This window comes from Phyllostomus discolor, chromosome X (genome assembly GCF_004126475.2).
Source record: "Phyllostomus discolor isolate MPI-MPIP mPhyDis1 chromosome X, mPhyDis1.pri.v3, whole genome shotgun sequence".
NCBI lineage: Eukaryota > Metazoa > Chordata > Mammalia > Chiroptera > Phyllostomidae > Phyllostomus > Phyllostomus discolor.
In genome coordinates, this window is record NC_050198.1 from 83,504,528 (window position 1) to 83,532,051 (window position 27,524).

General features: G+C 40.1%; 1 protein-coding gene across 1 annotated transcript in view; it reads right to left on the reverse strand.

The window, feature by feature from the left end:
- The window catches only part of GPC3 (glypican 3), a 447,256-nt gene that overhangs the window by 100,652 nt on the left and 319,080 nt on the right, over positions 1–27,524 (reverse strand). The window contains exon 6 of the mRNA XM_028522481.2: positions 2,125–2,245. Within this exon, the coding sequence (XP_028378282.1) occupies positions 2,125–2,245 (121 nt within the window). The remainder of the gene's footprint in view (positions 1–2,124; positions 2,246–27,524) is intronic.

Consider the following 27,524-nt stretch of genomic DNA (forward strand, 5'->3'; position numbering starts at 1 on the left):
ATCTCTATGTACTACAGATGTGGAAACTAAAGCTCAGAGAGCTTGAGTGATTTGCCCAAGGTAATACACCCAGTAAGAGCGACACCTGAAGTCAGGTGCATCAATCCCCTATTCTTTCCCTCTATATCACATTGTCTCCCACAGTATCAACATCAAATACCTAAGTCTTTGCTGAAAGGACTTGCTATAAATATTTTTAGTGACCATTGGATCATATAGAAGCCCATGTCTGATGCAGCTGTCCCTTTTTCCACGGTTGTTGGGCAGGGGGTCCATTCGCAGATCTTTGTCTAGTCTTTCTCATGACTGTCACTCTCCAGCTTGTCTTTACTTACTCATTGTCAATGGAAGATCTTAACACCTGCCTCTCTCTGGAGTGCTTCTCTTACTAGCCCACCTTAGCCCTAAGAAAACCACCCAAAACTGATGAGCAGCATCACTGTTCTGGCTCTTCATCGTCTTTATTTATATTTATTTACTTATTTGTATTTAAGCACTTTCTACACTTATGCTTCCCCTCCAAGAAAGCTGTGACAACAGAGGATTAGTCTTCTTTTGAACCCTCAAACTTCCTGGCATCTGGCTGAACACATCGTGGGTATCCCTTAAGGTCTGTTCACCAAATAGCTCTGTTGACAGTATTCTTCACTTGGCATTTTGGGCACAGTAATGGACCCTGCAATTTTGGTCTCACCAATACTGGGGCTAGTCAAGTGAGTGGAGCCACCCAGACAAAATTGGTTTGAGGTAGTTTGCAAATAATTCACAGGACAAATGCTTCCATTTTCCCTAGGTGAAACATACCATGCCCTCAGTTCAGCCATTAGTGGTTTACATTGTGCTCTGAACCCTTCAGACATGCATTTTGAAATAATCATACTACATCTAACTAGGCTTTATAGAACTTAGTGAGGTTGTGAGTTCACGGGAAAAAAATAATTATGCACATACTGCCATCATCATGTGCTTAGCAGCAGTAACTACTATTTATTAAGTGTTCACTGAGTACAGAGCACTTTATTAGGCACTGGAGGAGTCACACCCAAGTGTGTTGTAAATACTTTCACAACGCCATCTGCAGTGAAATATACTGCTATTTAGAGAGCCTTTCTAAACATTTTCTAAGAACCACAGAAATTTCACTGCCATACTTCATATTAAAAAACAAAATCATGCCAACATTTTCATATAGAAACCTCTGTCTTTGCATGAGGATTTTAGCTTCATTAAGTTCTTAAGCCACAAATAGATGTCAGTGGTGCCAGGGCCCTCCCACCCATGCGTCATGGGGCAAAAACACTGTCACTCTGGTATATGGTGGCATTTTTTTTGTTGTGGCCACAAAGCAATCACAAGCAGATGGTACAACTAACTTCTATTTCTGTCTTAGCTACTAAACTCATGAGAGGGAAAACTCTGCGTATAGGTCAAGGGAATCTGTGGGTGTCTCTGTGGGTGGCAGTGTATCAAAAGTTGCTACAGGAACAGTGAAGCTGGTCCTCTCACATCTTGCGGGTGGCAGTGAAAGCCAGTACATCCCCATTGCTAGCAATTTAGAAGTACGCATAAAAATGCTCACATCCTTTAACTCAATAACTCCAGTATTTTAAGGAAATGATCTAAGATGAGAAGAAGGCATTGTATATGAAAAGGCAGCTTTATTTATGATGGTAAAAAAGTTGAAGTGGTCTGAATGCACAGAAAAGCAGATGATTAATTATGATAAACACTTAAAGGAATCTTATGGCCACAAAAATGAATAATTGGAAGATTTATGGCAACATGAAAAAGTGTTTCCAATATAGTATAAATTTTAAGAACTGTAAATCATTTGTATACTTCCAATTATGGAAAAAGTCTGAGTTGGGATACAGTAATGCCATCATGAAAAACATTTTTCTTTCTATTTTTCAAGTTTTCTCTAATATTAAAATATAATCTTTATGATTTAAAAGTAGGGTGAATAATGAGGGTCGAAAGTTCTTTTTAGCAGAGAGAAACTTTGAAGAAAATGAACAATGGCTGCCTTTCCAAAAAATGCAAAAATACAGCTTTGCACAATGGACATCATCCATCCCTCACTTTTGTGCTGCTTTCACTTGTGTTGAATATAGATCCACATACCTGGTTAATGTGCTTCAGCTTGTCAATGATTTGACTGACCACTGGCTCAGGACCCTTCATTTTCAGCTCATGGAGGTTGAACTGATTTTTCATTCCATTCCTTGCGGCCTTTTGGCTGTATCTGGAAAAGTAAAGGTAAAGAAAAGGTTTGCCACAAGAGAGTCTGAAGCAAAGTGAAAGCTGACTGTATTCGGCACCAATGGTCAAGCTGACTTGAAGCTCTCTCCAGCCTTTTAGACCATGGAACGACCCCACAATGCAAAAGTAAATCACTCTAGATAGAGTCTTTTCACAGTAGAGAACATTCATTTAACAGCCAACAAACATTCATTCAACATCCTATTTTCCTCCCTTGGTGTTGGGGACACAACAATGAACATGGTAGAGAAAGCCTTTATTGTGCTCTCAGTCGAGTGCATAGTCCAGAAGAGTAAGGGTCAATCACAATGCTGAGTGATAAGAACTATGCTAAGGGAGGTCCTGGGTCTTGGCCAGTGAAAGGAAAGTCCTTAACTCTGAGTGTGCTTTCCATTCATTTGAAGGAGAAAGACTCTTGCATGTTCTTTACCTCTCTTTCTTCTCCAGCTGCTCCTTCCACAATTTCTGTCAGGTCTTGCAGCTGGGTTTCATTTCAGAAAGCTTTCCCAAGCCATTTGCAACATAAATTTGCCCTTATTTTATACATTTTTAAAAACGATTTTATTTATTTGTTTTTAGACAGAGGGGAAGGGAGAGAGAGAGAGGGAAAGAAACATCAATGTGTAATTGCCTCTCATATGTCCCCTACTGGGGACCTGGCCCACAACCCAGGCATGTGCCTTGACTGGGAACTGAACTGGTGACCCTCTGGTTTGCAGGCCGGTGCTCAATCTACTATGCAACACCAGCCAGGGCTATACATTTTTTTCAAATAAAATAGGATACTCAGTTGGGTTAAGAATAAATTTTTATTTTTATTACAAAAATAATAATGTGCATGTAAACAATTCAAACAACAGAACTAAAGCATCAAGTAAAATCCCCCCATCATCCTACCCTTTGAAGACAGAACCATGGTTAACAGCCAGATATGTATTCTTCTAGGGCTATTCATTCACATGCATGCACTAACATGTAATATTAACCAAAGTTGGAATAATACTAGTCATACTGATTTGCAGCTTTTTATTAGTTAATATACATATTTTCATGTCAGAATATAAAGAACTTCCTTGTTGTTATTTCTTTATTCCTCTGTATGGCTCTGTCATTATTTACCTAATCCTTTACTAATGAGCAATTCAGCTATTTCTAATATTTCGTTAAAATAAACAATGATGCAAAGTACATTCTTATATACCAATCTTTGCATATTCACAAGAATATAAAGGATAAGTTCCTAGAATTTAATCAATTTACATTTCTAATCCCAAATTACGAGGTACAATGAATAATTAATACTACTGTATTTTGGTATAGCACTTTACAAAACAGTTTCGTATCACTCAGCTCATTTGAGCAGAAGCTCATGGAGTCTGTGAGATTGATAGGGCAAACTTCAGTACCTCTTTATTTTTGAAAATCTCACAACTTCTTATTGATCTGATTCTGTTAGGTTTTCCCTTCCAAGACAAAATGCATCTGCCAATTTTAAGGACATGTTTTGAAAAACATGGATGGTAGCAGAGGATAACAGGAAATCTAGTTCTGACTTTTATGATAAAAGTCATCCTCTGAAGAAGAAAATGTTTTGTAGTCAAGATGAAGAGAATATCTAATTGCATTTCTTCTAAAATGGTAGCCTAACATATGCATCTTATTTAACTTTGAAAGTTAGCAAATACACAAATCACCAACCATTAAATATAAATTGCCTTTGCCCTGGCTGGCATAGCTCAGTGGACTGACTGCGGGCTGCGAACCAAAGCATCGCAGGTTCGATTCCCAGTCAGGGCACATGCCTGGGTTGCAGACCACGGCCCCCAGCAACCACATATTGATGTTTCTCTCTCTTTCTCCCTCCCTTCCCTCTCTAAAAAATAATTAATTAATTTAAAAAATGATTCCTAAAGAATGTAAAAATCCAAAAAAAAAATCAATTGCCTTTGGGACTGTATTAAATGTAATACATATAATAAATGTGTTTGGTGGAAACTGGCTTGCTACTAGTCTCCTTTTATAAATTTATTTTTAGTGTTTTTTAAAAAAGATTTTATTTATTTTTAGAGAGAAGGTAAGGGAGAGAGAGAAACATCAATGTGTGGTTGTCTCTCATGTGCCCCTCTACTGGAGACCCAGCCTGCAACTCAGGCATATGCTGTGACTGGGAATTGAAGCTGTGATCTGTGGTTTGCAGGCCAGTGCACAATCCACTGAGTAACACCAGCCATGTAGTCTTCCTTTTCATGTTCATATAATGCTGTCTGTTTAAATATCATCTCCCTCTGATGATGCCACTAACTCTATCTTCTTTTTGTTTTTAGTTACTGGTGCCTGAAGCAGTAACCCTGTTCATAGAAAAGAAGGTAAGGATCGTTATAAATCTTCTCAAATAAACTTAAGGAATGTGTTGCTACAGACATTTTTTGGACCCCTGGTCATATCGAAGCTTGCTGGCCACTTTTATGCCCACTTCTACACAATAAACATCTTCCTGAAGTTTGTTATCTTCACTGGAATAGTGCAAAGACATATGCCAACTTAGGGATTTTGTACTATACTCCCTCTTCCAACTCATTTATAAATATTAAATTAAATTAATTCCACAGCTGATTTCTTGTAGCCCTACCATATTATTTTCTGCCATTCAGAAGAGTGTCCCTTTAACTCTATTTTTTAGTTTCTTATCTCCAAGCCATCAATAAGGAACCAGGACCAAACACTGCTCCTCAGTTCCATGGTGACTCAATTTTTAAAATACAGCTTTGGGTTTAAAAGGTTGCCAAACTTTTTGAAAGTCAAAATAGCATACGCTGTTCCACTCTCTCCATGTGCTATTTAAATCCTCAAAGGACTCTAGTAAATTAAGCATGGTTTCTGGTTACAGAAGTGTTGGGAAGAGCTGGCCTGTGGCTAAGACCTAAAACTTGCTTTTATTTTATTTACTACACAAAGTAGTAACCAAAAGTACTGACCCAAGTAACGCTGGTAGCTGCTAAAATTTAGTGTCACTATTTTATTTTCATTTTTTATTTTTAAGTATATTTTATTGATTATGCTCTTATGGTTGTCTCATTTTTTCTTCCCCTCTATCCTGCATCCCCTTCTTCCAGCATTCCCCACTCTAGTTCATTTCTGTGGGTCAAAGATAAAAGTTCTTTGGCTTCTCCATTTCCTATTCTATTCTTAACCTCCCCCTGTCTATTTTGTGACTACCATTTATGCATCTTATCCCCTGTACCTTTTCTGCATCCTCCCCCCACCCCCTCCCCACTGACAACACTCCATGTGATCTCTATTTCTGTGATTCTGTTCCTGTTCTCGTTGTTTGCTTAGTTTGTTTTTGCTTTGTTTTGTTTTAGGTTCACTTGGTGATAGTTGTGAGTTTGTTGTCATTTTACTGTTCATAGTTTTTGATCTTCTTTTTCTCAGATAAGTCCCTTTAACCTTTCATATAATAAGGGCTTGGTGATGATGAACTTCTTTCACTTGACCTTATCTGGGAAGCACTTTATCTGCCCTTCCATTCTCGATTATAACTTTGCTGGATAGAGTAATCTTGGATGTAAGTCCTTGCTTTTCATGACTTTGAATTCTTCTTTCCAGCCCCTTCTTGCCTGCAAGTTTTCTTTTAAGAAATCAGCTGACAGTTTTATTTGCATTCCTTTGTAGGTAACTGTCTTCTTTTCTCTTGCTGCTTTTAAGATTCTCTCCTCATCTTTAATCTCAGCAGTTTAATTATGATGTGGCTTGGTGTGCTTCTCTTTGAGTCCAAATTGTTTGCTACTCTCTGAGTTTCCTGGACTTGTATGTCTACTTCCTTCACCAGATTGGGGGAGTTCTCCTTCATTATTTTTTCAAATAAGTTTTCAATGTCTCGCTTTTCCTCTTCTCCTTCTCACACCCATACAATTCAGATATTGCAATGTTTAAAGTTGTCCCAGAGGTTCCAAAGCCTCTCCTCATTTTTTGAATTCTTGTTTCTTCTTTCTGTTCTGGTTGAACGTTTTTTTTTTTCCTTCCTTTTGCTCCAAACTATTAATCTGAGTCCCAGTTTTCTTCCCTTCATTGCAGGTTCCCTGTATGTTTTTTCTTTATTTCACTTTGCTTAGCCTTCACTTCTTCCTTCATTTTGAGGCTGTACTCATTAATTTCTGTGAGCATCCTGATTATCAGTGTTTTGACCTTTGCATCTGATAGGTTGGCTTATCTGTTCTTTCATTTGGGCCATATTTCTTTGTTTTAGCATACCTGTTACATAGTAAGGGTGGGGTCTGAGAGGGTACAATGGTGCTTGCTAGGCTCTTGCCCCACTTCTAGTCACTTCTCCCACTTTCCCCAGGCGAATCACACCCTTGTTGGTGCTGCCCTGGTTGCTGATTCCTGGGTGGGCGGGCTTGTGTACGCTGTAGGAACCTTTGGTCCCATCCAACAGACTCCGCTAAGAGACTGGTAGTTTCTCCTGCTGCCGCAACCCCCAAAGATTTTTACACCTAAAGGTTTTGAGGCTTTATTTGCCTGGCACTGGAACTCTGGGCTGCATGGTCTATCTCGCTCCCCAGTTGTTCTTCCTGATTTATACACACTCAAATGTGGGACTGCCTGCTCTGTTAGCCACCACCTTGTCCACCCAGTCCACCAGCTACCACCTTGCCAAACGTTCTCTGCACCCCAGCTGTCTGTCTCTGCCCCTCCTACCAGTCTGGATGAATATTTTGTGTTCAACACCTTGGTTGTTGGACTTCCACAAAGTTCAATTTTCTGGCAGTTCTTGTTGTTTTTTGACTTTAAGCTGGTTGTTATCCTTCTTTGAGTTGTGCAAGGAAGCAAAGCATATCTACCTATGCCTCCATGTTGGCTGGAAGTCTCCAGTGGTACGATTTTAAAACTCTGTGTTCTTACACAGTCCCTTTAGGTGTCTCAATACCTCGCTGCTAAACCTCATTTTTTTTCCTGTTTCTCACCCTTCTGTATTTTTCTCCTTAGCCAGACAAAATATAGAATGGAATTTAAAAGCCATGTTATAATGGAATACTATGCAGGAATCAAGTAGATCTGTATGTGGTATAGAACCAAGTCTAAGATACAATGTATCAGATGCAAGTAGTGGTTATGAATGTGCAGTGTGATTCTGTTGAGGTCAAAAATAGGTCTATACATACGTCACTCTCATATACTTCATAGGAGTTCAAATATACACAGAAAAATTTTAAGAAATACTAATAGCAATTACTTCTGGTAAGTAAGGAGGGGATGTTTTATTGTTTCTTTTATGTCCTTTCATATCTTTTATATTTTTATTTTTATAATGGTTTAATTTTTAATAAGTGAAATTTTATATAGTAGTTAATTTTTTAAGACTAAAGCAAAAACAAAAGAAAAGAATAACTAAAAGCAGGGCCAACACAATGCATTTCCTGTGGGAAATCTTACTTGTTAATAAGAGTTATGTTGGCCATCACTAGTGCCCCAGGCTAATCGGGATTTCTTATGACAGAATGTATATTTGGGCCAATATACACAATGTTACCCTTCTAACTTCAGATAGGTATCAGATCACAAACTCTACTTTGTTAGGTTAAACACAGCCTTTATGTCTTCTGCTCTTCAATGAGGTAACTCATTGAAGGTAACTCTAACCTGCCTAATTCAAAATGAACAGTGTATCAGTGAGATGTGAATATGAATATACATTCTTATGAGGAGGACCCTCCCTCAAAACTGCAGAAAACTCATTCAAGTTTACCTTCCTTGTAGGTGCCTAAAGTTCTTTCCTGATGAGAATTGAGGGCCTCCTGAACTACTCTGATGTATCCTGACCTGCTACCCTTGCATCTGAATGTATGATGGGCATGGTCCTGAATTCATCATGCTTCTTTTATGTACATTCCATGTGCCAGCTCATAGTATATGTGATCTCTTTCAAGAATGAGGCCTGGTTAGTTTCCTTTTCTACTACCCAAAGCACCCTGTGTTACTTATAATAATAATAATAGCTATCAGCATTGAGTGCTTTCTCTGTGCCACTGTCCTAAGCACTGAGAAAAAATCTGTTACCTTACTTAATCCTCCTAACAATCCTCTGAGACAGGCACTATTATTATCAGCTTTTTTTTTTTTTTTGCAGAGAACGAAGGCACAGACCAGTGAAATCACTTTCCCAAAACCACACAGCTAGTTGGTAGCAAAGCTGAACTTTGAATTTTGTGAGTGTACCTCCACGCTGCCTCTGTTCTTAACCACTATCCTACTATTGCTTCTTTAGAAATAATCCATGCTGACTAAACATTTGACATTTCCTTACCACACTACTCCATTGTATGAGACAATTTGCAAGCTACAACAGTGCCTGGAGCAATATCTCTCTTTACCTACTCAGCAGATTCCTGGGGTTGCCCTTTAAAAGCCCTTGGGGAGAATGCTGTGTATGGAGTTTCTTCTCCCAAACAGAGAGGTCCACAGTATTGCTATTTACTGAAATATTTGCATTCTTGGGAGATAAGGTGTTGAAGTTAGATAAATAAATAACCCACTACCACCACCACCACCACGCTACTAGACAAACACCAAAAGTGATTTGAAATCTCTAAGGACAATAGAAAAATGAATGCAAGAAAAAAAATTGTGCTTGCTGCCTTTGTCACTCTGACTATAAAAATGTGACATATGTGATGTGTCCCTGGTGAATTTTATGTAACATGCATGCTCCGAGCTTCAAGCCCAGAGGGACTCAGTTCAGGGTGCCTCTGTAGCTTTGTGTTAATTAATTCAGTATTTCTTTTCCACTCACCCCCTCTGTGCCACTGGTGTTCATGGTTCGTGACAGGCTTTGCATGTGGATGAGCCATCACAGCCACAATTCTCCTAATCTACAGATTGCCCAGAGTGTCAGGAATGAGGACACTGTTGGCCATGGGGGATTTTAATAATGGGTTGTCTGCTTAGTAACACTCATCTCTAATTAGCTTAATTGTCCTCTCTTCAGAATACTGCTTCTTTCCTAAAGCTCTGAAATGGTTCTGGGAAGGAATACCAGCCAGTGCAGGAGGAAAAATAAATATAAGGAAGTTACTACCTCTCAAATCTAAAATTTTCTTAACTGGACATGTGTGTGATGTTAGAAGAGCCACTTTTAAGCATTCCATATGGTGTTTTCTCCTTTCTCCATGCAGTTCGGTATCTGTTTAGCACAAAAAGGACTGGTCTAATAGCAAGAAAACCTTATTTGTGCAGTGAAATGGAGGGGGCATGTTTCTGTTCAGGCAGATTGGTTGGGCATGGAGAAGGAGAAGGAGGAGGGAAAAACCTGTGTAAATGCCATAAAGAGAAAAGGAACCTAATTAAAACAGGACATCTGGGCATGCTAGTCTTGGGATAGTTGAAGCAAAGACAGCACTTGTAGAAGAGGAATAGAGTCAAATAAGCGTAAAATGGGCGATCTTTTCTTCCCATTTCTGTGCTGGCTGAGGCAGCAAGGGTGTAGTGGAAGGAAACCAACAAATTCAAATGTAGACCATTCCAAATGGAAGCGCCCTCAAGAGATCAACTTGTCCGATCCACTCATTGTGTAATGAAGAAAATGGAGACCCAAAGAGGGACTTTCTTAACAGCACAAGTGGTCAGTGTCACAACCCCCACATGTAGAAGAAATTCCTTTCTTTAAAAAGGTTTCTTAAATGTACATTGCTGATTTTAAACACTACTGGTAATGATTTAGGACAGGAAAGCTGCTAGAAAATTCACTTTCCTTCTTCCCTTAGGCATTAGAATGGTGGGAAAAGTTTGAGAGCAAATCTTAGAAGGACTAACACACCCATCATCACCAAAATATTTGGTTTCACAGAAGTTTAATTTGCTACCAGTTATAAATGGCTACAAATAAGTTGCAGATCTCACATTCTTAGACCGCCATCTAATGGACAAGTTGTAGGATTGCATGTAGCCCCTAACTCAAACTGATTTATCAGACCGTTTCCTTGGAAAGTACTGGGGTTGCAATAATCACTGTGGAAAATTGAATAATTTTAAGAGCATAAATAGCTTTAAAATCAAACTAGAACACAGCGTAAAAATTCCATCCTATTAAAAGGACTAAAAAGTTGTTCCCTTTCCTATCTAAAACATAGTCTTAATTTACATAAGAGAACAGAAAAATAGAGCAAAGGTGAAAAAAGCTAGTTTTTGAAAATACTCTTAATAAAGATGGCAACAATTTATTTTTCTTATTTATGCACATATTTAAAGAAAAATGTTTTCATAATTGTTAGCACAGCAGTACCACTCCCATGCAAATTTCAGCCAGGAGAGCACTACAAATAAATCCATCATACTCTAAGAAATACCCCTGTTGTCAAGCAATAGACTTTCAGAAATTATAAATAGATTTATACTGAAAGGGAGCAAGAGCTAGAGAAGAACCCAGGGAGATGTAAACCAATGAAATCTCCTTTAGTGGACATTCGCTATATAAGCGAATAACTGTATTAGAACAGTTTTTTAGCCTATTTTCAAATCTCACTGTGAAGAGAGACTAACAGATTGCTCTTGGAATGTAACCAAGAAATCATTTAAACCTGGAGAAGTAAAGACTATTTTCCAGATGGTGAGGAAAGCTTGAGAAGTTGGTATATCACCGCCGTAGTGAAAGGAGTCTATGGTCATGGGGAGCCACCCCCAGCAGAGAAGGGAAGATAGAGAGAAAATGCCTGAGGTGGGATCACCTGAATGTTTGTCTCAAAAAGCAAGATCTGCAGAGGAGCCAGGAGGCAAGAAATGTACTTAAGGAAGTGAAAGGATTCTTGTGAGAACTGAAGTATATGTGGCAACACTGGTGAGAACTGCCTCCTGGGCTTTGAGCCCAGGCCTCGGTCAGTCAGGATGCTAGGCCAGGGTAGACGGGCCTGAAGAAGGGTTCTCTGAGGGGTGTCCAAGAGGGGAACAGACCAATGAGGAAGAGAGGACTCTTACCCAGTTTAAATCTTACAATAACAGAAAAAATTTAATTCAAAGGGTCAATAATTGGGAAGAGGGGGTGTGTAAGAGAGCACAGTATGTGATGGGTATTTATTATTTAATCAGCCCAAACTCATTTACCAACTCCTTCTAACTCAGAAAACCAGATGTTTTCTTGTCCCACTGGAGTTAAAACAAAAAGGAAATGATCTTTACCTGTTTTTAAGTTCTTTTTTTGTTGTTAGATTTTTAACCCATGAAAATTTCAGACTTGGAAAGGACCCTTGAAATCGGTCCAATGTGGTCCTCTTACAGATGGGCAAATTAGGCCCCAGAGAGACCAAGCAGTAGCCATTCAAGTTATTATTGGCATAGGTGCTGGTAGAACATGAATGGAGCTGTAAGTCCCTCCAAAGAGAGGTGCCAAGAAGAAGGGGTCAGAGAACAGGTCACATGCCTCAGCATACATGAGAGCATTGTATGAAAGTAACTGGTATTCAAAATAATGGCCAATAATTAAATTTTTAAGAGGGGAAATTCAGTCTGGTATTCACAGTTTACTGAGACAGCGAGCACACAAGATATTTTAGAAAGGCTGAGTCATACGGTAGAAAGAGCACTGCCCTTGGGGTTAAGTCGGAGGTTCAAAAACTGGTTCTACCACTTAGTCTGTGACTTTTGACAAGGAAATAAACCCTGCTGAGCTTGTTTCCTCATCTGTAAAATGGGATAATGCCATCTGCACTGGTTTGAGGATTAGCCGATATACTGAATATTAGTAAATTGAGATGCCATAGGCAATGTGCTTAGTTAGAACAGTACCCAGCCCATCTACCTGAGGCTGTTATTCTCACTATGTGAAAGTGCCCAACACAGTGTCAGACATGCAATAAGTGTTCAATACATGTTATTTGAAAAGGATTTCCTCAGAGAGGGTGTATAAATCTAGAAATGAAAATTTAGGGGAAGCTTCAAATCTGCTCACACTCACACTGAGAGACCTTGAAAAATGAAAGTCTCCATTGCCTAAGTATGTCCTAGATGAAGTATGAGTTGAAGCAAGGGTAGGAATAATTTTACAATTAGGAAAAACGACAAGACCACAGGTACTGGAGCTTTCTTTGGTATTCTGATTGAGCAACGCTATGTCAGTTGGCAGCACCAAGCATGTAAGCCTGGCTATAAGGAACTCTTTGGCACAGATGTCCTCACAAAGCTTCCATGTGACAGAACATCTGAGGAGGGAACTTACCAGAGGGGACTTCAAATGGTTCAAAATGAATTTCAGTCCATTGAAGAACAAATCATTTACTCGTTGCCCAGGGCAGACAGTTAAGCTTCCCAGGTGGCCAACTTTGGGTGTCAAAAGCCCATTTCACTCTCCCCTCCCCCCACATTCAATTTTCCTCCTCTCAATGATAGCAAATATTCTGCTTCCACTTTGTATAACTGTCACAAGTAATGAATTAGATGGCTCTTGAAAACACCCACATGCTTTTTCAAATCTCTCTCTTCAGAACATGGCTTTATTTGTCTGAGCTACTGGCAGGGTCTACAACACTTTAATAAAGTGATCTTTAAAATGAAAAATAGGGCTCTCAAAGTCTACCTACAATCACACCTCACTGATTTAAGGCTAGTCCGAGAGAGAGGTAAGTCTAAGTTAGGGAAAAATTGGACTTGTGGATTTTTTTCTTCTGCTTCATTTCAGATATATGTAGCAACACAAAGGAAACCCCCCCCCCAAAAAACGTTGCTTTGAACCTTATAATGGGCCGCCAAACATCCTGGGAAAAGGAGAAACTGTTTTTTATATGAATGCAGACTGTTGAAATACTTTTTTAAAAAGCTCAAAATTCCTGCCACTGTTTTCTGATGCTCCTCTTAGCCACATTCCAGCCCTGTGCCATCCCCATGGACCAATCCCTGGATTCCCACGCTGAGCCTACCCAAGGTACACATCTGCTGGTAATATCGATTTGCATCACAAACATTTTTTTTCTTTATTATTATTATTAGTATTGTACATTTTTATTTATTAATTTTTAGAGATAGAGAGGGGTAGGGAGAGAGAGACAGAGTAAGAAAAACATTGATTTGTTGTTCCACTTATTTATGCATTCATTAGTTGAGTCTTACATGTGCCCTGACTGGGGATCAAACCTACAATCTTGGTGTCTTGGAAGGACACTCTAACCACTTGAGCCACCCAGCTATGGCACAAACTCTCTTCTAATAGTATAAACTTCAGCCTACTTCTGGGTCTATCAAATGAGATTTTACTGTTGTAAAAATAAATCTTCTGACATAAGTGTTATATTTACTGTGATCAACAAAATAACTTCGAGAGGGTTACAAATCTAATCATGAAGTTTCTCAATTTGGGGGGATCAGAGAAAGAATTTGCTGTCTTCCATCAGGAGTCATGCAAATGCTCTCTGCTCAATACTTACCAATCAATCATCTGCATAACCCGTGTTCAGTCATAGGACCCTGATAGCTGGAGGTCTGAAATTTTCCAATGTGACCACATCCTGGTTTTGCCTTTGGCATATTTGCTCCTTAGAAAATGAAATCTTTACCTAGTTACTATGTTTGATCCCCCTGCGAACCTGTGATTTACTATATGCAGCTTACTACTTCATGACCCTCTGCAGACACACCACCGCACATCACAATCCCCAGAGCCCTGGCAGAGAGTGCTATTGTGGCTGACAGGAGGGAAAAGGGAGTAGCAAGAATAAGGTGACTCCGCATTAGATTTGCTCAAGAACACTGAAAGTTCTTGTCAGCAGAAAGTAGAATGTTACTTCTGTGGCTTCTCTTCAAATCATTCCCAGAGTCCCAGAATCCAGGCTGCAGTCAGAGCCCTGAGGTAGCAGAAGGAAAGACACTTGGCAAGGCAGCCTGATAGAAGACATTGGTGATCATGGGCCTGGGCATGGTAGCTGGCACAGAGACACGGGAAAGTGGCCATCACTGCCAGTATCTGACTATCAGACTAGCACTGCCCTTGGCAGGTCCAAGCCTGGCACTGTCACTCTCTAGCTGCCAGCAATGAAATAAAAGTAAAGAATAACAGAGGGAAGAAAAGGTGAACTGAAGTGTAAACCACCCCTACCCCAACCACCCCGGTAGCTGCAGGTGCTCTCGGCTCCTCAACCCTTTGCACCTGCTGTCTTGCTGGAACAAGTGGCCTATTGTGTGAGTCTGTGTGTGTGGAGGTGCTAAGCAAACAACAAGTGACTCTCCTGATCATAAAGTAGATGAGATTACAGGAAAACTTTACTAAGCCAAATAAAAGTGATTGTAAAGCACTTGGTAAAATATGAACTGCTATATAAATACTTAATAAAAGCTCAGAGCAATGCACACAAGGACAACTAGGTCAAAAATTACCCTTAGCCTGGAAGGTCTTCAGAAAGAGTGAAAATCGTCTCCCTTACTTTGGTTGTTTCAGCCACTTTGTATTTCTCTTCTCTTAGCTGCCTTCAGCCCTTGGCACTTCTCTAGATGTATCTCTCCCCTTACTGATATATTTCTGTGGTTAGAGGGCTTCTAGTTTTCAGTCTGGATGGTTGTGTCAAATATTATTTGGAGCAATAGACATTGAATTCCATTTCTTTTGCTTAGGAGCCCATTGGGGTTATGTGGTGCTGTGGGGGAGACATTTTCTTGAAGGTTTAATCATGTGAACTTCACCCCAAAGTCTCCAATATCAGAAACTGAACACAACTTTAACAACATCTCAAATAGTCAACCTACCTGCTTCTCTGTAGCCCCAAAGATATCTGGAGAAGTCAAATGAAGAAAGAACTCACTACTGTCCTAATGAGAATGATTATACCCTGGGGCTCCTTGTGAATCACTTTCACTTTGATCTGTTTAGGAAGCTATCAGGGAAAGAACTAGAAATTCAAAGTGATGAATGTGGCTCTATGGAATTCCTCCTCCTTTCAGACTCCCTCCCCCTCAAATATCCTTGTCATAGGATCTCATAGCCGGTTAGAACTGGGAAGAACTTTAGAGGTCATTTTGTCCAACTCATTTTTAAAATAAAAGGCTGAAGGGCAGTGATTTGCCCAACATCACACAACCAATCCATGGTAGAGCTAGGACTCCTGATCTAGAGCTAAAGGGGTCTCTTCTTGCATAAGCTTCACAGCTCCATAAGTGATACACAGGCAACGGCTTTATTATAAGAGCCATGTGTGCACAGGAGATTTAATGGAAGGCTTGCTTTGGAGATGGGTGAAGGTCATCAGCTTTCTTCCAAGGGATGCCATCTTGTAGCCTTGGAAAGATCTGAGAGCAGAGAGACATGATAAGAGACGCAGGAAAAGTACTGCTACACTAGTGGGCCTGGACCAAGAAGAGACCAAAGAAAGGATAGACTAGTAGCATAAGTCAGGGAAAACCTGGACTGAACATCCATTCCAGGTCTCCTGGACTAGAGGGGAAAGCAAGCTTAGGTCAGGATTTCCATCAAGAACTAAAAGAAGGCAGCAGGACTTTGAACCCATAAAGGACAGAAGACATGTATTTAACAAGTAGGGCAATGTAGTAGGCAAAAGGGCAGAAATGGGCTGAGTTTTGAACCTCTCCCTCTTACTAGTGCTGTGGCTTTTAGTAAGTCATCCCATCAGTAAAATGGGGGTAATAATAATGTCCATCTCAAAAGGCTGTTCTGAGGATTAACCTAGTTAACATACACAATGTGCCTGGCACTGTGCGTGTTTCACGGGAAGCACTATAGAAATGTCAGCTATTATCATCACTAACTACCTCTACTGTTTCAGTCCTACTTTACCCTGAAGTTTCACTGTACCCTTAGACAGGATTTGGGGGTGGGGAAAAAGGGAAAAGAGAAAGGATCAGAATGCTTCAGGGAGTAAAAGGTAAAAGAAGTTAAATAGTAAAGGCAGAAAAGCCAACAGAATGGGTAAGCTGCAGTTCCCCCGGCAATTCTTCATCCTTCCCACATAAACTCCCTACAAATGCACCTTTTCCACATGTGTAGGAGCTTCTAGAGGCACAGGTGCCAGTAGGTGACCAACTGTCTCTGCCTGTGACAGAAGGGTTTCCCAGGACTTGGCACTTTGTGTGTCCACACTGAAAAGTCTTCAGCAAACTGAGACCAGCTGATTACTGTAGGGGCCAGAGGGTGTTTGTTGCTCAGAATTACTATCTGTCATAGCAAGAGCACAGAACACTGTTGCTAGTTGTCATCCACTGGGGTTTGAGAAAGCTTCTGGTTATCCACAAGCCATATTATAGGAACTTTTAATGGGACTCTATTCATGGCTATGAACAAAAGAGAATTTCTTAAATAAATGGGTCTCTCTAGGGGAACACTGGCCAATTTGAGGATGCTCATCTTTTTTTAAAATTTTATTTTAATCATTGTTCAAGTACAGTTTTCTCCCACTTACTCCCATTCCAGCCCACCCACCCAACCCTCCCCTCTTCCCCCCATTACCCGCCACCCCTAGTTTTTGTCCATGTGTCCTCCAAATTTGTTCCTGTAAACCCTACCCATTCCCCCCGCCCCTGAAATTCCCTCTTCTCTCCCCTCTGGTCACTGTCAGTCTGCCCCCTATTTCAGTGTCTTTGGTTATATTTTGCGTGTTTGTTCTGTTGTTTAGGTTCCTGTTAAAGGTGGTATAATGAGGTATTTGTCTGTCACTGCCTGGCTTGTTTCGCTTAGCATAATGCTTTCCAGCTCCATCCATGCTGTTGCAAAGGGTAGGAGCTCCTTCTTTCTTTCTGATGCATAGAATTCCATTGTGTAAATGTACCATAGTTTTTTGATCCATTCATTTATTGATGGGCATCTTGGTTGCTTCCAGCATCTAGCTATTGTAAATTGTGCTACTATGAACATCGGGGTGCAAAGGTTCTTTTGTATTGGTGTTTCAGTGTTCTTAGGATATAAACCCAGCAGTGGAATTGCAGGGTCAAAAGGCAGATCCATTTTTAGTTTTCTGAGGAAGTTCCAAACTGCTTTCCATAGTGGTTGTACCAGTCTGCAGTCCCACCAACAGTGCACTAGGGACCCCTTTTCTCCACAACCTCTCCAACACTTGTTGTTTGTTGCTTTGTTTATGATGGCCATTCTGACTGGTGTGAAGTGGTATCTCGTTGTGGTTTTAATTTGCATCTCCCTGATAGCTAGCAATATTGAACATCGTTTCATGTGTCTTTGGATTTTCTGTATGTCCTCCTTGGAGAAGTGTCTGTTCAAGTCCTTTGCTCATTTTTTAATTGGGTTGCTTGTCTTCTTAGAGTAGAGTCGTGTAAGTTCTTTATATATTTTGGAGATTAAACCCTTGTCTGAGGTATCCTTGGCAAACATGTTTTCCCATACACTTGGTTCTCTTTTTATTTTGATACTGTTTTCTTTAGCTGTGCAAAAGCTTTTTATTTTGATGAGGTCCCATTTGTTTATTCCTTCCTTTATGTCCCTTGCTCTAGGAGACATGTCAGTAAAAAAGTTTCTGTGTGAAATATCTGAGATTTTCCTACCTACGTTCTCTTCTAGGACTTCAATGGTGTCACAATTTATATTTAAGTCTTTTATCCACCTTGAATTTATTTTTGTATAAGGTGTAAGTTGGTGCTTGAGTTTCATTTTTTTGCATGTAGCTGTCCAGTTGTCCCAACACCATTTGTTGAAGAGGCTATTTTTATTCCATTTTATGTTGCTGCTTCCTTTGTCAAATATTAATTGACTGTAGAGACTTGGGTTTATTTCTGGGCTCTCTGTTCTGTTCCATTGGTCCATGTGCCTGTTTATATGCCAGTACCAGGCTGTTTTGATTATAGTGGCCTTGTAGTATAGTGTCGGGTATTGTTATCCCTCCTACTTTACTCTTCTTTCTCAAAATTGCAGCAGCTATTCGGGGTCATTTATGGTTCCATATAAATTGTTGAAGTCTTTGTTCTATGTCTGTGAAATAAGTCATTGGTACTTTAATAGGTATTGCATTGAGTGTGTAAATTGCTTTGGGTAGTATGGACATTTTGATGATATTCTTTCAATCCATGAACACGGTATATCTTTCCATTTGTTTGTGTCTTCCTTGATTTCTTTCCTCAGTGTTATGTAGTTTTCTGAATACAGGTCTTTTACCTGTTTGGTTAGGTTTATTCCTAGGTATTTTATTTTTCATTTTGCTATTTCAAATGGGATTTTTTTCTTGATTTCTGCTTCTGCTGTTTCATTGTTGGTGTACAGAAATGCCTTTGATTTCTGGATATTGCCTTTGTATCCTGCTGTTTTGCCAAATTCATTTATTAGGTCAAGCAGTTTTTTGGTGGAGTCTATAGGATTTTCTATGTACACTATCATGTCATCTGCAAACAGTGACAGTTTTGTTTCCTCCTTTCTGATTTGAATGCCTTTTATTTCTTTTTCTTGTCTGATTGCTGTGGCTAAAACTTCCAGGACTATATTGAATAGAAGTGGTGAAAGTGGACATCCTTGTCTTGTTCTTGTTCTTAGTGGAAAAGATTTTAATTTTTGGCCATTGAGTATAATGTTGGCTGTAGGTTTCTCATATATGGCCTTTATTATGTTGAGGAATGCTCCCTCTATTCCCACTTTGCCGAGTGTTTTTATCCTAAATGGGTGCTGTACCTTATCAAATGCTTTTGCTGCATCTATTGATATGATCATGTGGTTTTTGTCTTTGCTTTTGTGTATGTGATGTATTACATTTACTGATTTGCGAATATTGTACCATCCTTGCATCCCTGGAATGAATCCCACTTGGTCATGGTGGATGATCTTCTTAATGTACTGTTGGATGCGGTTTGCCAGTATTCTGTTGAGGATTTTAGCGTCAATGCTCATCAGCGATATTAGCCTGAAGTTTTCTTTCTTTGTTGTGTCTTTATCTGGTTTTGGAATTAGGATGATGTTGGCCTCATAAAAAGAGTTTGGGAGTCTTCCATCTTTTTGGATTTTTTGAAATAGTCTGTGAAGGATAGGGGTTAGCTCTTCCTTAAATGCTTTGTAGAATTCTCCTGTGAAACCATCTGGTCCAGGGCTTTTGTGTGTTGGGAGTTTTTTGATTAATGCTTCAATTTATTTTGCTGTTATTGGCTTCCTCAGGCTTTCTGCTTCTTTTTCATTGAGTTTTGGAAGATTCTATTTTTCTAGAAATTTGTCCATTTCTTCTAGGTTTTCAAATTTCTTGGCATACAGTTCTTCGTAGTAATTTCTTAGAATCCTTTGTATTTCTGTGGTATCTGTTGTAATCTCTCCTCTTTCATTTCTGATTGTATTTATTTGGGTTTTCTCTCTTTTTTTCTTGATGAATCTGCTTAAAGGCTTGTCGATTTTGTTTATCTTTTCAAAGAACCAGTTCTTGGATTCATTGATCTTTAGAATTGTGCTTTTAGTCTCTATGTCATTTGATTCTGCTCTGATCTTTGTTATCTCCTTCCTTCTGCTTGCTCTGGGCTGTCTTTGTTGTCCCTTGAGTTTCTGTAGATGTAGGGTTAGGTTGTTTGTTTGAAATGTTTCTAACTTTTTTTAGGTGTGCCTGTATCGCTATGAACTTCCCTCTCAGGACTGCCTTGGCTGTGTCCCATAAGTTTTGGGTTGTTGTGAGTTCATTTTAATTTGTCTCCAGAAACCTTTTGATTTCTTCCCTAATATCATTTTTGACCCATTCATTGTTTAATAGCATGCTATTTAATCTCCATGAATTTGAGTGTTTTGGGTTTTTTTCCTTGGGGTTGGTTTCTAGTTTCAGTCCCTTGTGATCCAAGAAAATGCTTGGTATGATTTCAATTTTTTTGAAATTGTTGAGGCTTGTTTTGTGTCCTATCATGTGGTCAATCTTTGAAAATGTTCCATGTACATTTGAAAAAAATATGTATTTAGCTTCTTTGGGATGGAGGGTTCTGTATATATCAGTAAAGCCCATTTCATCTAGGGTATTGTTCAATGCCACAATATCTTTGTTGATATTTTGTTTGGAAGATCTGTCCATTTTTGATAGTGGGGTGTTAAAATCCCCCACAATAATTGTATTGCAGTCAATATCTTTCTTGAAGTCCTCTAAGATTTTCTTTATGTATTTGGGTGCTCCTATGTTGGGTGCATATATATTTACAATATTTATGTCTTCTTGGTGGATTCTTCCCTTGAGTATTATGAAATGACCTTCTGGGTCTCTCTTTATGGTCCTTTTTTGGAAGTCTTTTTTGTATTGCTACCCTGGGTTTTTTTTCCTGTCCATTTGCTTGGAAAATTTGTTTCCAGCCCTTCACTTTCAGCCTATGCAGATCTTTTATCCTGAGGTGGGTCTCTTGTAGGCAGCATATGTGTGGGTCATGTTTTCTTATGCAATCAGCTATTGTATGTCTTTTGATGGGAGCATTTAATCCATTTACGTTTAAGGGTATTATTGATAGGTACTTATTCATTGCCTTTTATGTATGTGTGTTCCTCTCTCACTCTCTCTTTTCCTTTCTTTCCTTAAAACAGTCCCTTTAGCATCTCTTGCAGAGCTGGTTTAGTGGAGGTGTATTCTTTTAGACTTCTTTTGTCTGAGAAGCTTCTTAATTGGCCTTGTATCTTTATTGAGAGCCTTGCTGGGTAAAGTAGTCATGGTTGCAGGCCTCTGGTTCTCATTACTTGGATTACTTCTTGCCATTCTCTTCTGGTTTAGAGTGTTTCCATTGAGAAGTCAGCTGTTAGCCTTATTGGGGCTCCCTTGTATGGTATTTCCTGTTTCTCCCTCGCTGCCTTTAATATCCTCTCTTTGTCTTGAAATTTTGCCATTTTAGTTATGATGTGTCTTGAGGTGGGTCTCTTTGGGTTCCTCTTGATTGGGACTCTCTGTGTTTCCTGGATTTGTGTGACTTTTTCTCTCATCAAATTAGGGAAGTTTTCCATCATTACTTTTTCAAATAGGTTTTCTATCCCTTGTTCTTCTTCTCCTTCTGGTATCCCTATTATATGGATATTGTTACATTTCATATTGTCTTGCATTTCTCTTAATCCCTCTTCATTCTTTCTGAACCACTTTTCCTTTTCTTGCTCTTTCTGGGTGTTTTCTTCTACTTTGTCCTCTAGCTCGCTGATCCAATCTTCTGCTTCATTGATCCTCTTTTTCATTCCTTCTACTGTGTTCTTCAGTTCAGAAATTGTATTCTTCATTTCCTCTTGGCCCTTGTTGAGAGTTTCTATTTCCTTTTTCATGTTGATGCAGTTTTCAGTGAGTTCATTGTAGCTTCCCTGTAGTTTCTGGTAGCTCACTGTGAGCTCATTGAGCTTCCTGACAATCATTGCTTTGAACTCAATATCTTATAGTTGAATTGCCTCTATTTCATTTAGCATTCTTTCTGAGGCTTCCTCCTTCCTTTTATTTGGGAATTGTTTTTTTGTCTTCCCATTGTTTGGGAGACTCTTGTTGTTCGCCTCAGCTTCTTATATTGATCTGTTCTGGCTCCCTGGGTTTATGTTGTGAACTTCTTTAGTAGAATAGTAGTGAGTTTCAGTGGTGCTGTTTCCTCGATCTTCCAAGCTCACTGGCCTTGGGCTGTCGTTTAAGTTGGCTTTGTGTTTGCCTTTGGGTTTTGATTGTTGTTGAGACCTTCTTTGGTGGTTCCTTCCCACCATCTGGATAAATGAGGGTCACTCTGTTCACCACCTCCTGTATTTTGTTGTGCTGGTGAGGGCAGGTTGTGTTGAAGCTGGTTCTTCCGTGTGCACAAGGTTTAAAGAATTCTCTCTTGCTCTTGTTCAGTTGTTTGTATTAGGTACTGTCTCTACTGTTGAGTTGTATTTCCAGATAGGCCCTGGATTGAGGTTTGTGTGGTTAGTACTCCCTCTTTCACCTTCTTCTGTTGTTATCTGTTAGTGGTTCCTTTGTTGTTGGGTTTCCTCTTCCAGTGGGTATTCTGGTGTTCACCTCCTCCACCTATTCTTTTTTGTCATCAGTTGGAGGGGGAAGGCAAAATGGTTTAAGACAACAACAGAGAATTCTATGCTATTTACAGTAGTAGCAAGTAGGGAAGAGATAGGAGATCCTTTGACTATGTATAGTGTTAACTGTGATCTTCCACCCAGCTAGCTGATTTTAGAAAGGATGGAAAGAAGATAAGACTCTTGTTGGGGAAGGAAGGATTGTGAGTTGGATCTATAAAGCAGGGATATTGTGGGAGGTCAGATTCTGGGGTAAGGTGAGAGTAAAGGATAGTAAATACGTGTAGTGTGTTAGAGAATAGAGTTGACCACTACAGTAATAGAGTTCAGGAAACTTTGAAATGGGCTAAGATCTGGGAGGGGTGTTGTGAAGTAATTACAATTGCATGAAACAGCAGTTATTTACAATAATATTATGGCAACAATCATGCGACAGAGTCTATGAGATCTAGGTAACAAGAATAGGGAGTACAGAACCTCGAGTAGTGTGCTAATGGGACACAGGTGAGTTAAAGGACAGTAGATTAGTAATACAGTATGGAAAGAGATATCAGGGGAAAGCTGTCAGGTCATACAATATATCCAGCCTAGCAAAGCAGACTATACAAAAAGAAGAGGGATATAAAAATACTATTAAAAAATATGTAGGAATACTGGAAAAATAATAATAATACAAATATGCAATAACTCGCAGGTTCTCTGTAATAGCAGAGTGAAATTTATCTCACTGTCCCAGCTGTTGTGATGCCCCTTCTTTGGGCTCAACTTTGGTCTTTTCACAGATTCAGGATTTTGTCTCACTTGTGGGTATTTAGAAAAAATTTTTAAAAAGTAAAAATAGAAAAAGCAGGCGAAGGAAGGAAGAAGAGATAAAATCGGAGGACAGGAAGGAGGAAGGAATAAAACAAGAAATCAGGTAAGAGAGGAAAAAGAAATCAAAAGAGACTAAAAACAATAAAAATTAAAAAATTAAAATTTGTTAAAAAAATAGAATCAAATTAAAAAGTCTCTTGGTTTCAAAGTGGCCAAACTGGTTTTTCTGCTCTTGCTGGCTGAGGCAGGCTGAAGGATGATTATTTTGGCTTTTCTTCCTTGGCCAGCGGAGCTGCACTGGGTTTCCCCAGGGTTACTGCAGTAGACTGGGATGTGGGGATGCTCTCCCTGCACGCGTGTCCATGCGCCCGTGCGCCCATGTGTCAGTGCGCCCATGGCTGGGTAGCAGGGAGGCTGGAACCACTGATCACTTTAGGAGAATTCTCCAAACAGTGTCTGTGTCTATTCACTCCTTCCTCTTGAGAAATTCCTCCCGTTCAAGCCTGCCGCTCCCCACAGTGGCCTGGCTTCTCCCACTGCCAAACGCTTGAGCCGACTCAGCCCCTCCGGTGTCCACCGCCTCCAAAGGTGCTCACAGCCCCTGTGTGTTTGCCAGCACCTGGATTCCTCCCAGAGCCGCTCAGACCTTGTTTGGCTGGGGAGGGAGCAGGTGACCTGGCTCTCTTGCAAGGACCCTATGGCAAACCCAGCAGCGGGGCCCCAGTCCTGGGGCTGCAGCCCCGGGACCACACGCTGGTCCTGGGACCCTACCTTGTTGCAGCACTCTTCTTAGGGTCTGTTCTTTGGTCTTTCGGTTCTGCCACAATCCTTGGTCCCCTATTTTCACATATGCTGAAGTATGTTGGTTGCTTGCCTCTCTACTCCATAGATCGGTCAGGATTTTCTCCCCTGAGCAGAGGAAAGCCGAATCTGCTCCTTCCTACTCCGACGCCATCTTAGCCCCCGAATGAGGATGCTCATCTTTAGCAGGATATTCCCACAACAATAGCCTAATTATCAATGATTCTTATTTGTTTGAGTTGATTATCTGATGCTCTCTTTCTCTAAGTTCTATTCCCAGTACTGTTATTTTATGTGTTTAAAAGTAATAAAACTCGATTTTCAGCATTTACGCTTTGAACATGTAACACATGACTGGATGGAATTCCTTGAGAACTGTAGTAACATGTTTCAAGGAGTTGAAATCTGAGGAAGTAACATATGAACTAGAGTTACACAACTTTAATAAATTGAAGAATTTGAAGATGGAGGTGTAGGTAAACATGCTTGGCTTCCTTGCACAACCACAACAAAAATACAACTAGACTACAAAATGAATATCACCCAGGTTCGTCAGAAAATTGAGTTGTATGGAAGTCCTATAACCAAGGATTTAAAGAACCCACATTCATCTAGATGGGTAGGAGGGGGTGGAGATGCACAGAAGTGCTGAGAGGTGTGGATTGTGAACAGAGGTTTCACACCCATGTGTGGTAAAAAAAAAAATCAGGAGGGATACCTTGGGAGCAAGGGACCCTAGCTCTACACTAGATCATCCAGCCCAGGGTTTCAGTGCCAGGAAGATAAGTCCCCATAACTTCTGGATGTAAAATCAGTGGGGGTTGGGGTTGTGGAATAAACTGCAGGGTTCTTAGGACTCTACTCTTAAAGGGCCTGCAATGGACTTAGGAATCATGCAGACTCATACCCTCTGGGATTCAGAATGAAGGCAACGTCTGGAAGGGCACCAGTGTCTAAAGGAGAGAAAGTGAAGTAACTGGCACCAGGGCAAGTGCTGGGAGACAGCTTCGTTCTGGACAAAACCCCAGAGGCCAGGTAGCAGTATTGCTCTTTCTCCAAGCCCTCCCCCACAAAAAGCTACAGAGGGGTGAGACAGGTTGCCCTACCCTTTCCATTATCTAAGGTTCCACCCCACACAACTTACCAGTGTATTTTTCTATCATAGGCTATGCTACTAAGAGAAGGAGTCAAAGCAGCTCTACTTAATAGACAGAAAGAAACACAGGGAGACTGCCAAAATGAGGAGACAAAGAAATATTGCCCAAATGAAAGAATAGAACAAAACTCCAGAAAAAGAACTAAATGAAATGGAGAAAAACAATCTATGAGATTCACAGTTCAAAACCCTGGTTATTAGGATGATCAAGGAACTCATTGGGTACTTCAAGAACATAAAAAAGACCAGGTAGAAATGAAAGTTACACTAAGTGAAATAAAGACCAATTTATAGAGAACTAACAGTGGAGGGGATGAAGCTGGGAATCCAATCAATGATTTGGAACATAAGGAAGGAAAAAATATTGAATCAGAATAGCAAGAAGAAAAAAGAATTTTAAAAAATGAGGATACTATAAGAAGCTTCTGGGACATTTTCAAAAGTACCAACATTCACATCATAGGGGTGCCAGAAGGGGAAGAGGAAGAGTGAGAAATTGAAAACTTATTTGAAAAAAATAATGAAAGAAAACTTCCTTATTTTGGTGAAGGAAATAGACATACAAGTTCAGGAAGCACAGAGAGTCCCGAACAAGATGGATGCAAAGAGCATCATACCAAGGCATATCATAATTAAAATGCCAAAGGTTAAAGACAAAGAGAGAATCTTAAAAACAACAAGAGAAAAGCAGACACTTTCCTACAAAAATAGGAGTTCCCATAAGACTTCAGATGATTTCTAAAAGAAAACATTGCAGGATAGAAGGGGCTGGTAAGAAGTGTTCAAAGTGATGGAAAGCCAGGACCTACAACCTAGATTACCCTATCCAGCAAAGAATGGAAGGGCAGATAAAGTGCTTCCCAGACAAGGTAAAACTAAAGGAGTTCAGCATCATCAAGCCAGTATTTTAATTTAATTTAATTTATTTTTAGAGAAAGGAGAGGGGAGGGAGAGAGAGAGGGAGGGAAATATCAATGTGTGGTTGCCTCTTGCATGTCCCCTACTGGGGACCTGGCCCACAACCCAGGCATGTGCCCTGACTGGGAATCGAACTGATGACCCATTGGTTTACAGGCCAGTGTTCAATCCCCTGAGCTACATCAGCCAGGGCCATGTGCATTTTCCTACTGGAGGCTATGAGGTAGACGGGGAGGCATTATTTTCACCATTTCACAGAAGGAGAAACAAAACAGAGTTTAAGTAACCTGCCCAAAGGTACACAGACATGCCATGGGGAAGCTAGATCTAGTACTCGGGTCTGTTACTAACAAGTATGTGTGTTGGTTCTTCCATGTATAGAGAAGTCCACTCCCTGCCAGGTAAACTAACTATGAGTAAATTTAGATAGGAGACACAGTTCTTGTCTTGAAGGAGCAAGTGGAAGAAGAAAGATGGGCATGTAATACAGGGTAATAGATGATATGCTAGAGGGACACCTACATGCTGAGTAGTCCTTAACCCAGACTAGGGCATGGAGCAAGAAGATTCAGGTTCCTCAGAAGATATGCCACTGAGTGAAGGATAAGAGGGGTAAGCCAGCCCCACAGTATTTTTTCAGGCCTCTTCTAGGATGGTCCTTGTCTTAGTCCTCCCTAGCAGTAGTTGGAAATTAGCTTTTCAGCCTGAGTTCTTGTGTAGCACGACCCCCTACACGGACCTCTAAACCAAAGCTGGTATACCCCAGTCTCAGGAGAGGTTGGCTTACTCTGGCTTTTGTTGAACAGCTCTGGGATTGAAGCTGTTCCTTGAAGCAAGAAGGGGGACAAAATGGGCAAGTGAGTGGTTCAAACCATGGTGGTTTAAAATCCATTGGACATGTGGATCAGGAAAATAAAAGCGGGAAAAAGCAGGAAGCTCTTGTAACCCTGGAGCAACAAATTAAAATAAGTGTTCCTTCACATGGAGATGAAATTTCCTTGTAAAGGCAACAAACCCAATGATCAAAGTGAAACTCACATAAAAGAATAAAATTCATTGGCTTGAGAAATTGGGAAATCACGACTGATTTTAACAATCTCTCTCCTTTTCCACAAAGGTTAACCCGAGGGTAACAGAAAGGCCTTTACAGCATAGGTCGACTAGATTTGGCCTACAGTAGACCTGTTCTGGTTTCCAATGTAGGTAATTTTGGAAGACTGCTGGATTAATCACTCACAAGTCCTATGAGGAACTGCTGAAACTCTTTGCTATAAAACAAGATATCGAAGGGAGGAAGGCCAGCCAGTACATGCCCTTAGATACAAATAACTCTCAGTAGACCCCCAGTAGACCCAAATACCCACTGTTTGCACCAACCTGAACCAGGGATGGGGATTTTGATGATTTTTTCAGAAAAGAGAAGTAAAAGTGAGAGGAAGTGAGTGAAGCTGTGTCCCTGAGGAATGAAGACATGGATCATTGAGGGGAGCTGAAATCAAGCCTAACTCCATCTATCTTCCAGTAAAGAATTCCAACAGCTGTTTTTCTAGGCTTGTTTTAGCGGATAACAGCAATCATAGTTACCATTTCTTGAGGGCCTACTGTGTTCCAGGCACTATACCCTGCATTTCACAATCTCTCTGAATCCTCTCAATAATCCTTTAAGGTGGAAACTAATAA